Source organism: Oncorhynchus tshawytscha, linkage group LG08, assembly GCF_018296145.1.
Source record: "Oncorhynchus tshawytscha isolate Ot180627B linkage group LG08, Otsh_v2.0, whole genome shotgun sequence".
NCBI classification, from domain to species: domain Eukaryota; kingdom Metazoa; phylum Chordata; class Actinopteri; order Salmoniformes; family Salmonidae; genus Oncorhynchus; species Oncorhynchus tshawytscha.
In genome coordinates, this window is record NC_056436.1 from 86,685,427 (window position 1) to 86,701,229 (window position 15,803).

The 15,803-nt window shown below is 46.4% G+C and overlaps 2 protein-coding genes across 8 annotated transcripts in view; one reads left to right on the forward strand and one right to left on the reverse strand.

The window, feature by feature from the left end:
- The window catches only part of LOC112255851 (leucine-rich repeat transmembrane neuronal protein 2-like), a 4,289-nt gene extending 1,912 nt beyond the window's left edge, over window positions 1-2,377 (forward strand). Inside the window, exons 2-3 of one of the 2 annotated variants that reach the window (XR_006083956.1) lie at window positions 1-2,023; window positions 2,061-2,377. The exon at window positions 1-2,023 is cut by the window's left edge and continues 215 nt beyond it. Coding sequence is in view for 1 of the 2 variants with exons in the window: in XM_042326144.1 (XP_042182078.1) it covers window positions 1-1,458 (1,458 nt within the window). In the remaining variant the exon portion in view is untranslated. The other variant, XM_042326144.1, reaches the window with a different exon arrangement.
- Window positions 1-15,803, reverse strand: part of ctnna1 (catenin (cadherin-associated protein), alpha 1) — a 226,794-nt gene that overhangs the window by 105,873 nt on the left and 105,118 nt on the right. The window lies entirely within an intron of this gene.

The following is a 15,803-nucleotide window of genomic DNA, read 5'->3' on the forward strand; positions in this document are numbered from 1 at the left end:
AACAGCATCGCTGAACTGAGCCCGGACCAGTTCTATGGCTTCTCCCAGCTCACCTGGCTCCACCTGGACCACAACCAGATCACCACGGTGCAGGAGGACGCATTCCAGGGGCTCTACAAACTCAAAGACCTCAACCTGAGCTCCAACCGGATCACAATGCTGCCAAACACAACCTTCATCCACCTCATCAACCTACAGATCCTAGACCTGTCCTTCAACCTGATGACTGCGCTGGAGCCTGAGCTGTTCCATGGCCTCCGCAAGCTGCAGATCCTCCACCTGCGCTCCAACTCACTGCGCACCACCCCCATCCGGGCCTTCTGGGACTGCCGCAGCCTTGAGTACCTGGGTCTGTCAAACAACCGGCTGCGAAGCCTGGCCCGGAACGGCTTCGCTGGCCTCATTAAACTCCGAGAACTCCACTTGGAACACAACCAGCTGACTAAGATCAACCTGGCTCATTTCCCCCGCCTGGTGGCTCTGCAGTTCCTTTATCTGCAGTGGAACAAGATCTCCAACCTGACCTGCAACATGGAGTGGACCTGGACCACGCTGGAGAAGATGGACCTAACGGGGAACGAGATCCGGGTGCTGACCCCGGACGTTTTCGAGACGCTGCCCAACCTGAAGATCCTCCTATTGGATAACAACAAGCTAGGCAGCCTGGACCCTCTGGTCTTGGATATGTGGCGGTCTCTAGGTACCGTGGGGCTGTCCAGCAACCTTTGGGAATGTACCAAAGGGATCTGCTCCCTGGCCACTTGGCTTAGCACCTTCAAGGGGAGGTGGGAACACTCCATCCTGTGTCACACACCAGAGTACGCCCAGGGCGAGGAGATACTGGATGCCGTTTATGGATTCCAACTTTGCCCAAATTTTACGGCGCCGCCACCGGTCGTCTTGACCACAAACACATTGTCGATGGCCACGGACACGTCGACAGGCACAACTGTGGAGGTCACCAGCTCGCTGTTTGGAATAATGCAGCAGACACCCACGCAGGACTTCTATGTAGATTTTGGGAGCTTTACGACCATAATGACAACGACCACCACGCCGCGCACCGCCCTGGCAACTGCCTTGGCAACCTCCGCCACGACAGTGGAGGGCGGAGAGCTGGGAGTCACGGAGGACTTCTCGGAGACGGACAACACAGTCCTAACCCAGAGGGTGATCATTGGAACGATGGTCCTTCTGTTTACATTCTTCCTCATCATTTTCGTTGTGTTCATCTCACGGAAGTGCTGCCCTCCTACCATGCGCAGGATACGCCAGTGCTCGGCCATGCAGAACCGCCGCCAGATGAGGACCCAGCAGCGGCAGCAAATGGCGGACCTGGCCACGCAGGTACCCTATAACGAGTACGAGCCCAGCCACGAGGAGGGAGCGCTGGTTATCATCAACGGCTACGGGCAGTGCAAGTGTCAACAGCTGCCTTACAAAGAGTGTGAAGTGTAAACTATGTATTCCCCATGCAGCAGCAGCATATGGGCTGTGGACCATTCTAAATACAGGGTTTTATTTTTTTTGCCTCTTTCTCCACCCCCCCAGTTTACAAAAAAAAAAAAAAAACATAATTTGTACTCGCTAGCTTTGAGAAATCAATGAGATTAATGTATTGAGTGGGAGAGTTGATGACTGGTGGAAATGAACAGTGACGAGACTGATGAGGATGTAGTAGATAGTCACCATTTATTTTTATATGAATGTTCATATCAAGCTGTGGGCAATCAGTCTAAAAAAAGGAAAACGGTAGTGATTTATCACCACATTGTTATTAGTCACTTTCCGCAGCACAGATAATTATTATTATTTTATTTTTTTGCCAAAACATCTGTAGACTGATCCTCTTACTAAGAGACGGCACAGATACAAATAGATGGTGGTCTATATCATGATATCATTATCACGACACAGATACAAATAGATGGTGGTCTATATCATGATATCATTATCACGACACAGATACAAATAGGTGGTGGTCTATATCATGATATCATTATCAAGACACAGATACAAATAGGTGGTGGTCTATATCATGATATCATTATCACAAATAGATGGTGGTCTATATCATGATATCATTATCACGACACAGATACAAATAGATGGTGGTCTATATCATGATATCATTATCACGACACAGATACAAATAGGTGGTGGTCTATATCATGATATCATTATCAAGACACAGATACAAATAGGTGGTGGTCTATATCATGATATCATTATCAAGGGGAATCAGTGGCGGAAAGGACCGTGGATTATAATGACAGGTTTTAAAGATGCACGGTATGTTACTATCACGTGTTGGTACAGAAGTGATTCAAATGGAGTTTTGGTTATTAAATTAAAAGCATTTTTTTTTTTTTTGTTTTTGTTTTTTTTTTTTTGTAAATTACTATGAATATTGAATAAATGTTTTATTTATGTCACAATCTGAATTAAATCTCCAACAGAAAATCTAATCTGATAAACATTACTTGGCTTATATTTATATTTCAATAATGTGCATTTCCTCTTTCTCTGTCCCCCTCTGTCCCCCTCTGTCCCCCTGTCCCCCTGTCCCCCCTCTGTCCCCCTGGATCCAAACAGGACCTTTCTATTCTGGTCAGTGAACACCCACGATAGCCTTCTTGTTTCAGGATTTCATTTGATTCAATAAAAGGCCATTGCCTCCCATTAGAAGCTAAAAGCTTAGCACTGTCCGTGAAAAGGTTAATGTCCAATTTGGCTGCAGTACCTGCTTAGTCAAACCGTCTACAGCCCGAGATGGAACTTGTAGTGGAGATGTATCAGACAATATACATGAAAAACATTCACCATCAGCGGTCACAAGACAGTATTAAAAAAAGAGATCAGTATGACGGCCCGCAGACAGTATCGATAGCCGCAGCAGAACCTTCTGGTCTACTGCCGTTTTTACTGATGCAATATACACCCCCACACACACACACACAGAATAAGTTTCTGGAGAGGTAGGAGCAGATATCTAGCTCGTACAGAGACCGTAATAGTGAACAATGGGAAAAAATATGTTCTGCTCTGCAGTGTCTCTCATCCTGAAAAAAAAAAAAGACATTTGTCTCAGGGAGGAGACCCAGTGGCATTAGAACTCCCAGCTAGCCAGCCTTACGTCGCAGCTTCACAGACTCTAATCAGCTCGGACAGCGTCAACATTGAACCAATTAAGGAAAGGCAAAAAATAATAATAATAATATTCTGTCGCCCACACCAGCGATTCAGCAGAGATTTAGATGGCCACGGCTGCCAGTCAGACGGCCATTCAAACAGTGGGCAAGAACATCCTTCTCTCAACACAGCCAGCAAGGACATTTAACTCCATATCACGAATCCTACTCTTGTGAGAGATTGTCAAGCCAGGCTGACATTTCCCTTCTTTGGAAAGAAAGGATGAGAGAGAGGGAGGAAAAACAGGCAGAAAGAAGAGGAAGAAAAACAGGCAGAAAGAAGAGGGAGGAGGGGTTGACTAGATAATTACCCCGCACGGCTTTATGTTAAACTCTGGAGAATCTCCCATGAGAGCGAATGTAGCTCCTGTGATAAGCAAACAGAGGGGAGAGGAGGGCGGCTGAGGCTGGGGCTCAGGCAGAGGAGGCTGAGAGGCAGGTTTAGGACACATTGGTATGCAGCACAGAGAGGATGTGCATTAGCATCAGACTAAAGCAGCCGCCACTGCAGCTCCTCTCCCTCCCCCTCCATCTGCAGCTCTTTTTGTGCTCCTTTTACAAGGTAGGGGGCAGGGAGAGAGAGGGCACAAGGAGGGAGAGAGAAGGAAGAAAGTTGAGGGGAGGATGGATATTTGGGGGTTTATGCCTTGGCTTATCTAAGGGAATCCTTCTGAGCAGTTAATGATATTCAATGGGGCTAAGATCTACAGGTCATGTAATTCTATGGGGTTAAGATCTACAGGACAAGTCATGTTATTCTATGGGGCTAAGATCTACAGGTCATGTTATTCTATGGGGCTAAGATCTACAGGACAAGTCATGTTATTCTATGGGGCTAAGATCTACAGGACAAGTCATGTTATTCTATGGGGCTACGATCTACAGGTCATGATATTCTATGGGGCTAAGATCTACAGGTCATGTTATTCTATGGGGCTAAGATCTACAGGACAAGTCATGTTATTCTATGGGGCTAAGATCTACAGGACAAGTCATGTTATTCTATGGGGCTAAGATCTACAGGTCATGTTATTCTATGGGGCTAAGATCTACAGGTCATGTTATTCTATGGGGCTAAGATCTACAGGACAGGTCATGATATTCTATGGGGCCAAGACCAACAGGACAGGTCATGTAATTCTATGGGGCTAAGATCTACAGGACAGGTTCTTCTATGGGGTTAAGATCTACAGGTCATGATATTCTATGGGGCTAAGATCTACAGGACAGGTCATGATATTCTATGGGGCTAAGATCTACAGGACAGGTCATGATATTCTATGGGGTTAAGATCTACAGGTCAGGTTCTTCTATGGGGTTAAGATCAACAGGACAGGTCATGATATTCTATGGGGTTAAGATCTGCAGGACAGGTCATGTTATTCTATGGGGCTAAGATCTGCAGGACAGGTCATGTAATTCTATGGGGTTATCCAGTACACGGTGCACCAGTTTAGACCAGTGTCATAAGGGTTGTGGTTAAAAGTAGTGCACTATATAGGAGAGAGTGTCATTTGGGACAAACCGTGACATCACCTTGGGGCTGGGACAACATGCGGAGAGGAGAGGTAAACATCACCTTGGGACAGGGACAACATAGTGAGAGGTAAACATCACCTTGGGACAACATAGTGAGAGGTAAACATCACCTTGGGACAGGGACAACATAGGGAGAGGTAAACATCACCTTGGGACAACATGGGGAGAGGTAAACATCACCTTGGGACAACATAGTGAGAGGTAAACATCACCTTGGGACAACATAGTGAGAGGTAAACATCACCTTGGGACAACATAGTGAGAGGTAAACATCACCTTGGGACAACATAGGGAGAGGTAAACATCACCTTGGGACAACATAGGGAGAGAGGTAAACATCACCTTGGGACAACATAGGGAGAGGTAAACATCACCTTGGGACAACATAGGGAGAGGTAAACATCACCTTGGGACAACATAGTGAGAGGTAAACATCACCTTGGGACAACATAGGGAGAGGTAAACATCCCTTGGGACAACATATAGGAGAGGTAAACATCCCTTGGGACAGGGACAACATAGGGAGAGGTAAACATCCCTTGGGACAACATAGGGAGAGGTAAACATCACCTTGGGACAACATAGGGAGAGGTAAACATCACCTTGGGACAAACATCACCTTGGGACAACATAGGGAGAGGTAAACATCACCTTGGGACAACATAGGGAGAGGTAAACATCACCTTGGGACAACATAGGGAGAGGTAAACATCACCTTGGGACAACATAGGGAGAGGTAAACATCACCTTGGGACAACATAGGGAGAGGTAAACATCACCTTGGGACAACATAGGGAGAGGTAAACATCACCTTGGGACAACATAGGGAGAGGTAAACATCACCTTGGGACAACATGGGGAGAGGAGAGGTAAACATCCCCTTGGCAATGTGGCATCAAAACCAATTATTGCTCCCCTCCTACAAAAACTAAAATCAACCCAAAATATATATTTTTAATCAATGAAAATGAAAGCAAGAGAGGGGGAGTGAGCCAAAGTTAAATATGACAGTTTAGGAATTGCCACAGGCTCAGAGTTCTGGTCAACTCTTATTAGAAAACAGGAGCATTTTGAAGTTGTCCTTCTACAAAGACTGGAACTGTTTCAGAATAGATTGAGAGATTCATGATTTAAGTGACTGGGAGGTGAGGAAGGATGGTTCCTAGAGGGCGTTATGAAGTGTCAACTGTGTTGAAACAGGCCGGGGCCACAGCTAACGGGGCCACAGCTAACGGGGCAAAGCTAACCAAATGCTTTTTCATAAGTAGTGGACTATAAAGTAAAGTGTACCATTTGGGATGCAGTCCTATACACTGTCAACAATGACGTGGTCTCACTAGGAGTCCTAAACACGCTGACAACATCCAGGAAAGAGAGCTGGAGAAAATAGGCTTAAGTTCTTATTGGTTGAATTAAAATCAGATCATAAACATTATTCCAGTGCTCTACAAGACAAAATCTAATGGCGGGGAGAGGAGAGTCGTACCATATACCCTTAATAGTTCACTATTTTGGACAATGTTGACTTAAGGGAATAGGGTGCCATTTGGGACGCAGTCAGAGCCGGACAGGAACTAGATCTTACCAGCCGAGCAGGAACTAGATCTTACCAGCCGAGCCGAGCCGGAACTAGATCTTACCAGCAGAGCCGAGCCAGAACTAGATCTTACCAGCAGAGCCGAGCAGGAACTAGATCTTACCAGCAGAGCAGAGATCTTACCAGCCGAGCAGGAACTAGATCTTACCAGCAGAGCCGAGCCGGAACTAGATCTTACCAGCAGAGCCGAGCCGGAACTAGATCTTACCAGCAGAGCCGAGCAGGAACTAGATCTTACCAGCAGAGCCGGGCAGGAACTAGATCTTACCAGCAGAGCCGAGCAGGAACTAGATCTTACCAGCAGAGCCGAGCCGGAACTAGATCTTACCAGCAGAGCCGAGCCGGAACTAGATCTTACCCTCAGAGCCGGGCAGGAACTAGATCTTACCCTCAGAGCCAAGCCGGAACTAGATCTTACCAGCAGAGCCGAGCCGGGCAGGACCTAGATCTTACCCGCCGAGCCGGAACTAGATCTTACCCTCAGAGCCGAGCCGGGCAGGAACTAGATCTTACTAGCAGAACAGAGCCGGGCAGGAACTAGATCTTACCAGCAGAACAGAGCCAAGCAGGAGGCAACCGTTGTTCAAAACACCCATCCACATTGCAGCGGACGGTTTCAGTCACACAACTCACACGGTTTTTGAAGTCCTTATTCAAATTGTTCCATTCTAGTTTTCCAGAACTAAAAGCCATGTCATGTATTTCCATTTTGATGTCTCAAAAAAAAACTCATTTAGATTTTATTTTTTTCATCAAGGGTAAGAACTGTGTCGTTATCCATTCAAAAACGTCTTGCATGTTCCAAGAAACCAGTCCCAGCTGACTTCTGTTTTTATCTGGATGACATGTGACTGAAGCCTTATTTTTAAATTACGGCCCAAGAATGGATAAGAGGGACAGGAGAGAGTGAATCGTACTATATTTTGGGGGGGGGAGGCGTTTCCAAACAATTGACATCTCACGGTTAAAGATAACAGCTGGTTTTAAAAAATGATTGAAATGAACACAATTGTAGAAATATGCCTCTATTTTCACATTCTGGCTCTGTCAAGTTAGTTGTTTTTGGTTGTTATCTTGCCATACTCTGAAGCCCTAACCCCACACCACCTACCCCTGATAACCTCTGTGCCAAATGAATGCTTTTCTCTTCCCTTCCCCTTTCCTTCTGGATTGTAAAATGTACAATTTAATATCTGTAAAGTGGGTAAGACGTGGCAAAACTGAAAAAAAATGTTTTCTTAAAACATATATTTTTAAATAAAAATGGTTACAATGAAATTGTTTGGTCTGATTTCCCAGCACCCATGAGAACTGGTTTTAATTAAGTGATGCTTATTATGCCATTGTCCCAGCCATTGTCCCTTATTATGCCATTGTCCCTTATTATGCCATTGTCCCTTATTATGCCATTGTCCCTTATTATGCCATTGTTTATTATGCCATTGTCCCTTATTATGCCATTGTCCCTTATTATGCCATTGTCCCTTATTATGCCATTGTCCCTTATTATGCCATTGTCCCTTATTATGCCATTGTACCTTTTCAAACAGTCTTGGTGATTCTTAAACCATCCGTACAGTTTCCAACTCCAACCAAGAGTTGACATGGTGATCTAGTCCAACAGAACTCTCCAATCATATCACGGCATGGTGATCTAGTCCAACAGAATCCCCCAATCATATCACAGCATGGTGATCTAGTCCAACAGAACTCTCCAATCATATCACGGCATGGTGATCTAGTCCAACAGAATCCTCCAATCATATCACAGCATGATGACCTAGTCCAACAGAATCCTCCAATCATATCACAGCATCTTCATCTAGTCCAACAGAACTCTCCAATCATATCACGGCATGGTGATCTAGTCCAACAGAATCCCCCAATCATATCACGGCATGGTGATCTAGTCCAACAGAATCCTCCAATCATATCACGGCATGGTGATCTAGTCCAACAGAATCCCCCAATCATATCACAGCATGATGACCTAGTCCAACAGAATCCCCCAATCATATCACAGCATGATGACCTAGTCCAACAGAATCCTCCAATCATATCACAGCATCTTCATCTAGTCCAACAGAATCCTCCAATCATATCACGGCATGGTGATCTAGTCCAACAGAATCCCCCAATCATATCACAGCATGGTGACCTAGTCCAACAGAATCCTCCAATCATATCACAGCATCTTCATCTAGTCCAACAGAATCCTCCAATCATATCACGGCATGGTGATCTAGTCCAACAGAATCCTCCAATCATATCACAGCATGGTGACCTAGTCCAACAGAATCCTCCAATCATATCACAGCATCTTCATCTAGTCCAACAGAATCCTCCAATCATATCACGGCATGGTGATCTAGTCCAACAGAATCCCCCAATCATATCACAGCATGATGACCTAGTCCAACAGAATCCTCCAATCATATCACAGCATCTTCATCTAGTCCAACAGAATCCTCCAATCATATCACGGCATGTTGATCTAGTCCAACAGAATCCTCCAATCATATCACAGCATGGTGATCTAGTCCAACAGAATCCTCCAATCATATCACAGCATGGTGACCTAGTCCAACAGAACTCTCCAATCATATCACAGCATCTTCATCTAGTCCAACAGAATCCTCCAATCATATCACGGCATGTTGATCTAGTCCAACAGAATCCTCCAATCATATCACAGCATGGTGATCTAGTCCAACAGAATCCTCCAATCATATCACAGCATGGTGATCTAGTCCAACAGAATCCTCCAATCATGTATCTTTATTTCCCTTGTTTGGTTTGATTAAATAAATTAAAGACACAAATGACTTAAGAGCCCGATGGTCACATTTAAAAAACGTAAAATGGCAGCAAGTGCCTGTACGTCATCTCGCTCTCCTCCCTACCGACTGCAGCAAACAAAAAAGGTACCACAGCACAGCGTTGATTGCTGAAGCTGCACCATCATTTTTGTAATTTAATTTCTAATTAATTTGACTGAAAAGTTCTAACCGATAATTCCTAATTTGTCTAGGAAAAACATGATTCACTCAACCCTTGTAAACATCACATGCATGTTGTCTGACCTATAGCCCATCATAATCACAACAACAACAAATAGGTTCTAACAAACTCCCAACACAGTAATAACAAAATGGATGCGGAGGACGTGAATTTTTTTTTTTTACATTTAAAAAAAATAAACTCTAAACAGGCAAATATTTACTGGTTAAATCAGGGTGGGTTCAAGGCTGATGTGTGGAAGCTACTGGAGATCCAGATAAAAGGGATAGGAGCACGCGTTGTGTGCGTATTATGTGTTGAAGGTAGATTACAAATGGTAAACAGTTGAAGGTAGATTACAAATGTTATTTCTGAACATTTCCAACAGTGTAAAAAACTAAAACGGGACCAGATTTCGAACTAAAAAAATAAAATAAAAATGTTAATATATATGAATCTTTTTTTACTAAAAATAGTTTAATGCATTTGTGACTTTGTAATTATTTATTGTTTAGGCTAATTATTCAAAGATCCATTTGTTATTTAAACTAAAACGCTTTCGCACCAGCTGTTCTGGATGACTGTGATAACGCTCTCCGTAGCCGATGTGAACAAGACATTTAAACAGGTCAACATTCACAAAGCCGCAGGACCAGACGGATTACCAGGAAGTGTACTCAAAGCATGCACGGACCAACTGGCAAGTGTCATCACTGACATTTTCAACCTCTCCCTGACTGAGTCTGTAATACCTACATGTTTAAAGCAGACCACCATAGTGCCTGTGCCCAAGAAAGCAAAGGTAAACGGCCGAAATTATTACCGCCCCGTAGCACTCACATCTGTAGCCATGAAGTGCTTTGAAAGGTTGGTCATGGCTCACATCAACAGCATCCTCCCGGACACTCTAGACTCACTTCAATTCGCATACCGCCTCAACAGATGACAATCTCAATCACACTCCACACTGGCCTTTCCCACCTGGACAAAAGGAACACTTATGTGAGAATGCTGTTCAGTGACTACAGCTCAGCATTCCAACACCATAGTGCACACGAAACTCATGACTAAGCTAAGGACCCTGGGACTAAACACCTCCCTCTGAAACTGGATCCTGGACTTCCTGATGGACCACCCCCCAGGTGGTAAGGGTAGGCAACAACACATCTGCCATGCTGATCCTCAACACTGGAGCCCCTCAGGGGTGTGTACTTAGTCCCCTCCTGAACTCCCTTTTCACCCACAACTGCGTGGCCAAAAATAACACCAACACCATCCTTAAGTTTGCTGACGACACAACAGTGGTAGACCTGATCACTGACAACAATGAGAGCTGGCAGTGTGGTGCCAGGACATCAACCTCTCCCTCAATGTGAGTAAGACAAAGGAGTTGATCGTGGACTACAGGAAAAGGAGGGCTGAACAGGCCCCGATTAACATCGACGGAGCTGTAGTGGAGCGGGTAGAGAGTTAAGTTCCTCGGTGTCCACATCACCAACGAACTACCATGGTCCAAACACAAAGACATTCATGAAGAGGGCACGACAAAACCTTTTCCCCCTCAGGAGACTGAAAAGAGTTGGCATGGGTCCTCAGATCCTCAAAAAGTTCTACAGCTGCACCTCCGAGAGCATCCTGACTGGTATGGCAACTGCTTGGCATCTGACCATAAGTTGCTACAGAGGGTACTGTGTACGGCCCAGTACATCACTGGGGCCAAGCCTCCTGCCATCCAGGACCTATATAATTAGGCGGTGTCAGAGGAAGCCCATAAAATTGCCTGAGACTCCAGTCACCAAAGTCAAATTTTCTTCTTTGCTACGACACGGCAAGCAGTACCGGAACGCCAAGTCTAAGACCAAAAGGCTCCTTTACAGCTTCTACCCCCAAGACATACGACTGCTTAACAATTAATCCCAATGGCCACCCAGACTATTTACATTGACATCAAATAGACGGGACATGATGATCATAACAACAATGAGGTCAAGAAAAATGAGGGTATAGGAGTGAGAGCTGTGTGCATACTGTGTGTGACAAACAGGTGCTGTTGGATTACAATATCATTGTTGCGCCTGTTTGGAACAGTCTAAACACTAAATAAATTATAAATTATAGCCTTTATTACAGCATTGCAAAGATAAACAAACAGCCAAATCTGTGAAAGTGCTTTATCCGACATAATGCCGTTAAGTGAGGCTTGGTGCTCACTATTAAACAAACATGCAACAGATTGAGGATCTGTGTTATTTCTGTAGATATATATGGAGGGCTCATAAAAGTTAGGCACATTCAACAGTTAGGTTATTGATTATAGATCTAAATGAAGTTGGGGTTTGCGCTCTCCTCAATTTTCTTAGACAATTAGGCTAAGTCTGTTTCCTCATATCTGCTGCCTCCATCTCGTTTTATCTCAATGTGCTGGTTAACTTTGTTATAATGCACATAGCAACATACAGAAAAGGCACGCAGGGCCTCCCGGGTGGCGCAGTGGTTAAGGGCGCTGTACTGCAGCACCAGCTGTGCCACCAGAGACTCTGGGTTCGCGCCCAGGCTCTGTCGTAACTGGCCGCGACCGGGAGGTCCGTGGGGCGAGGCACAATTGGCCTAGCGTCGTCCGGGTTAGGCCGGTAGGGATATCGTTGTCTCATCGCGCACCAGCGACTCCTGCGGCAGGCCTGGCGCAGTGCGCGCTAACAAAGGTCGCCAGGTGCACTGTGTTTCCTCCGACAGATTGGTGCGGCTGGCTTCCGGGTTGGATGCGCGCTGTGTTAAGAAGCAGTGCGGATTGGTTGGGTATCGGAGGACGCATGACTTTCAACCTTAGTCTCTCCCGAGCCCGTACGGGAGTTGTAGCGTTGAGACAAGATAGTAGCTACTAAACAATTGGATACCACAAAATTGGGGAGGAAAAGGGGGTAAAATTAAAATAAATAAATAAATACAATTTTAAGAGATTATGTTTCAGAACCGTGGACAGCGACCGTATCTAACGCAGGAGAAAGTGCATGTTGTAAAAAAAAAAAATGATTTTAGTGTTAGCAACATTTTTTACATAATACAACCATTTACTGTTTCAGTATGACACGCCTTAAGAGTGATGTACCGTGACATTTCCATGGCTACCTGACTGAGACAGGTGCGAATCAGCCTATTGGCTTGTGCACCAAAAAGTCAAACTTGCAACTGCTCGACTAAAGAAAATCTCGGTTGAAAAACAGCCTATCGAGTCAATAATCGACCCAACTAAATGGGGTCAGCCCTAGAGAGGAGATTTTCTTTTTCTTCTAAAAGTAAAGAGGCTTGATATCATTTTAACCAACCTGGCACTTTCATACCTTTCTAAAAAAATATTTAAATGTTTTTTTTTTTTTTTTTTTTTTTTAAACAGATTTCTTCAAAATGGCACCCTTGTTCCCTACATAGTGAACTACATCCCATAGGGCACTGGCCAAAAGTAGTGCACTATATGGAATTGCCATTTGGGAAGATGACATGCTGCTCGAATAACTCCCATCAAATGGACGGGACATTTGAGACAGCCTTCAGTTCCGACAACCATGATATACAACACAATGATTGGCCTAAATAATTACTTCCATTACTTCCAACCAATGACAAACACAGAAGGGGGAGGAAAGGAGGAAGTACCTCATAGTTTGACTGGAGGTTTTGAGTTTCTTAATTTATTTTAGCATTTTTATTTTGTTTGCTGGCCATTTTTTCCTTCTGCTTGTTACTGTGATAGAGGGTCTTTCAGACAGTGCTCTGTGCACAGCGTCCCTGTTCTGTTATGATGCTACTAAGTGCACTGGCTGTTGTGTAGCTGTTATCGTTGGTGAATGCAGGAGTACAGGGGCTTGGTGAAACAGCATGACACAGCCAAACACTGCTGTAAAGATGGTAACTAAAGTTGTGACCCAAATGCCACCCTATTCTCAATCCCTTTATAATGTATTACTTTACCAGGGCCATAGTGCTCCGGTCTAAAGCAGGGCCCTATATAGGGAACTGGTCTCATTAGGGACAACATTAACCTACAAAACAGGGTAAAGTCAGACTGAGCCAGCTAACCTACAAAACAGGGTAAAGTCAGACTGAGCCAGCTAACCTACAAAACAGGGTAAAGTCAGACTGAGCCAGCTAACCTACAAAACAGGGTAAAGTCAGACTGAGCCAGCTAACCTACAAAACAGGGTAAAGTCAGACTGAGCCAGCTAACCTACAAAACAGGGTAAAGTCAGACTGAGCCAGCTAACCTACAAAACAGGGTAAAGTCAGACTGAGCCAGCTAACCTACAAAACAGGGTAAAGTCAGACTGAGCCAGCTAACCTGCAAAACAGGGTAAAGTCAGACTTAGCTAGCTAACACTGTAGGCATGTGCAGTGAACACACAACAGCAACCAAGGTGACCAATCTCCATGGCTAATGAACCACATATACCCTTCATGCCAGACAAAGATAAAAGTAACTGAGTAATGTAATCCTGTTTCTTCAGCTGGAGGATGGAGTCAGGCAGGGGAGAGAGTCAGCCTGCCGGAAGGAACATGGCACTACTCCCACAGTAGTGAGTCATGAGCACTCCTGGACAGTTTTAAACAGTACATTGTGTGTGTGTGTGTGTGTGTGTGTGTGTGTGTGTGTGTGTGTGTATATTGCACCTGTATGCCTAGTACTGAGTAGTAGAAAGACTAGAGCGAGAGAAAGTGGATAAATGGTTGGTTGGTTCTAGCAGTGGCTGTGGTCAGCAGTGGTCTAAAGTATCAGAGGTACTGCCTATGGGCCTTTTGTCTGGGGAGGAGGAGGAGGAAAGGACTGGGGTTGGATATGACAGTGATTTATGGTTGAAGTGGTGTTTCTCAGACCAACAGTGACTCTACCACCTCCTCCTGACTACCACCTCCTCCTGACTCTACCACCTCCTCCTGACTCTACCACCTCCTCCTCCTGACTCTACCACCTCCTCCTCCTCCTCCTACTCCACCTCCTCCTCCTCCTCCTCCTGACTCTCCTCCTCCTCCTCTCTACCACCTCCTCCTCCTCCTGACTCTACCACCTCCTCCTCCTGACTCTACCACCTCCTCCTCCTGACTCTACCACCTCCTCCTCCTGACTCTACCACCTCCTCCTCCTGACTCTACCACCTCCTCCTCCTGACTCTACCACCTCCTCCTCCTGACTCCACCTCCTCCTCCCACCTCCTCCTCCTCCACCACCTCCTCCTGACTCTACCACCTCCTCCTCCTCCTCCTCCTCCTGACTCTACCACCTCCTCCTCCTCCTGACTCTCCACCTCCTCCTCCTCCTCTACCACCTCCACCTCCTCCTCCTCCTCCTGACTCTACCACCTCCTCCTCCTCCTCCTGACTCTACCACCTCCTCCTCCTCCTCCTGACTCTACCACCTCCTCCTCCTCCTCCTGACTCTACCACCTCCTCCTCCTCCTCCTGACTCTACCACCTCCTCCTCCTCCTGACTCTACCACCTCCTCCTCCTCCTCCTCCTGACTCTACCACCACCTCCTCCTCCTCCTCCTGACTCTACCACCACCTCCTCCTCCTCCTCCTCCTGACTCTACCACCACCTCCTCCTCCTCCTCCTGACTCTACCACCACCTCCTCCTCCTCCTGACTCTACCACCACCTCCTCCTCCTCCTGACTCTACCACCACCTCCTCCTCCTCCTCCTGACTCTACCACCACCTCCTCCTCCTCCTCCTGACTCTACCACCACCTCCTCCTCCTCCTCCTGACTCTACCACCACCTCCTCCTCCTCCTCCTGACTCTACCACCTCCTCCTCCTCTCTCCACCTCCTCTCCTCCTGACTCACCACCTCCTCCTCCTCCTGACTCTACCACCTCCTCCTCCTCCTCCTGACTCTACCACCTCCTCCTCCTCCTCCTCCTGACTCTACCACCTCCTCCTCCTCCTGACTCTACCACCTCCTCCTCCTCCTCCTGACTCTACCACCTCCTCCTCCTCCTCCTGACTCTACCACCTCCTCCTCCTCCTCCTGACTCTACCACCTCCTCCTCCTCCTCCTCCTGACTCCTCCTCCTCCTCCTCTCTACCACCTCCTCCTCCTCCTCCTGACTCTACCACCTCCTCCTCCTGACTCTACCACCTCCTCCTCCTCCTCTCCTGACTCTACCTCCTCCTCCTCCTCCTGACTCTACCTCCTCCTCCTCCTCCTGACTCTACCTCCTCCTCCTCCTCCTGACTCTACCACCTCCTCCTCCTCCTGACTCTACCACCTCCTCCTCCTCCTGACTCTACCACCTCCTCCTCCTCCTGACTCTACCACCTCCTCCTCCTCCTCCTGACTCTTCCTCCTCCTCCTCCTGACTCTACCACCTCCTCCTCCTCCTCCTCCTCCTGACTCTACCACCTCACCTCCTCCTCCTGACTCTACCACCTCCCCCTCCTCCACCTCCTCCTCCTCCTGACTCTACCACCTCCCCTCCTCCTCCTCCT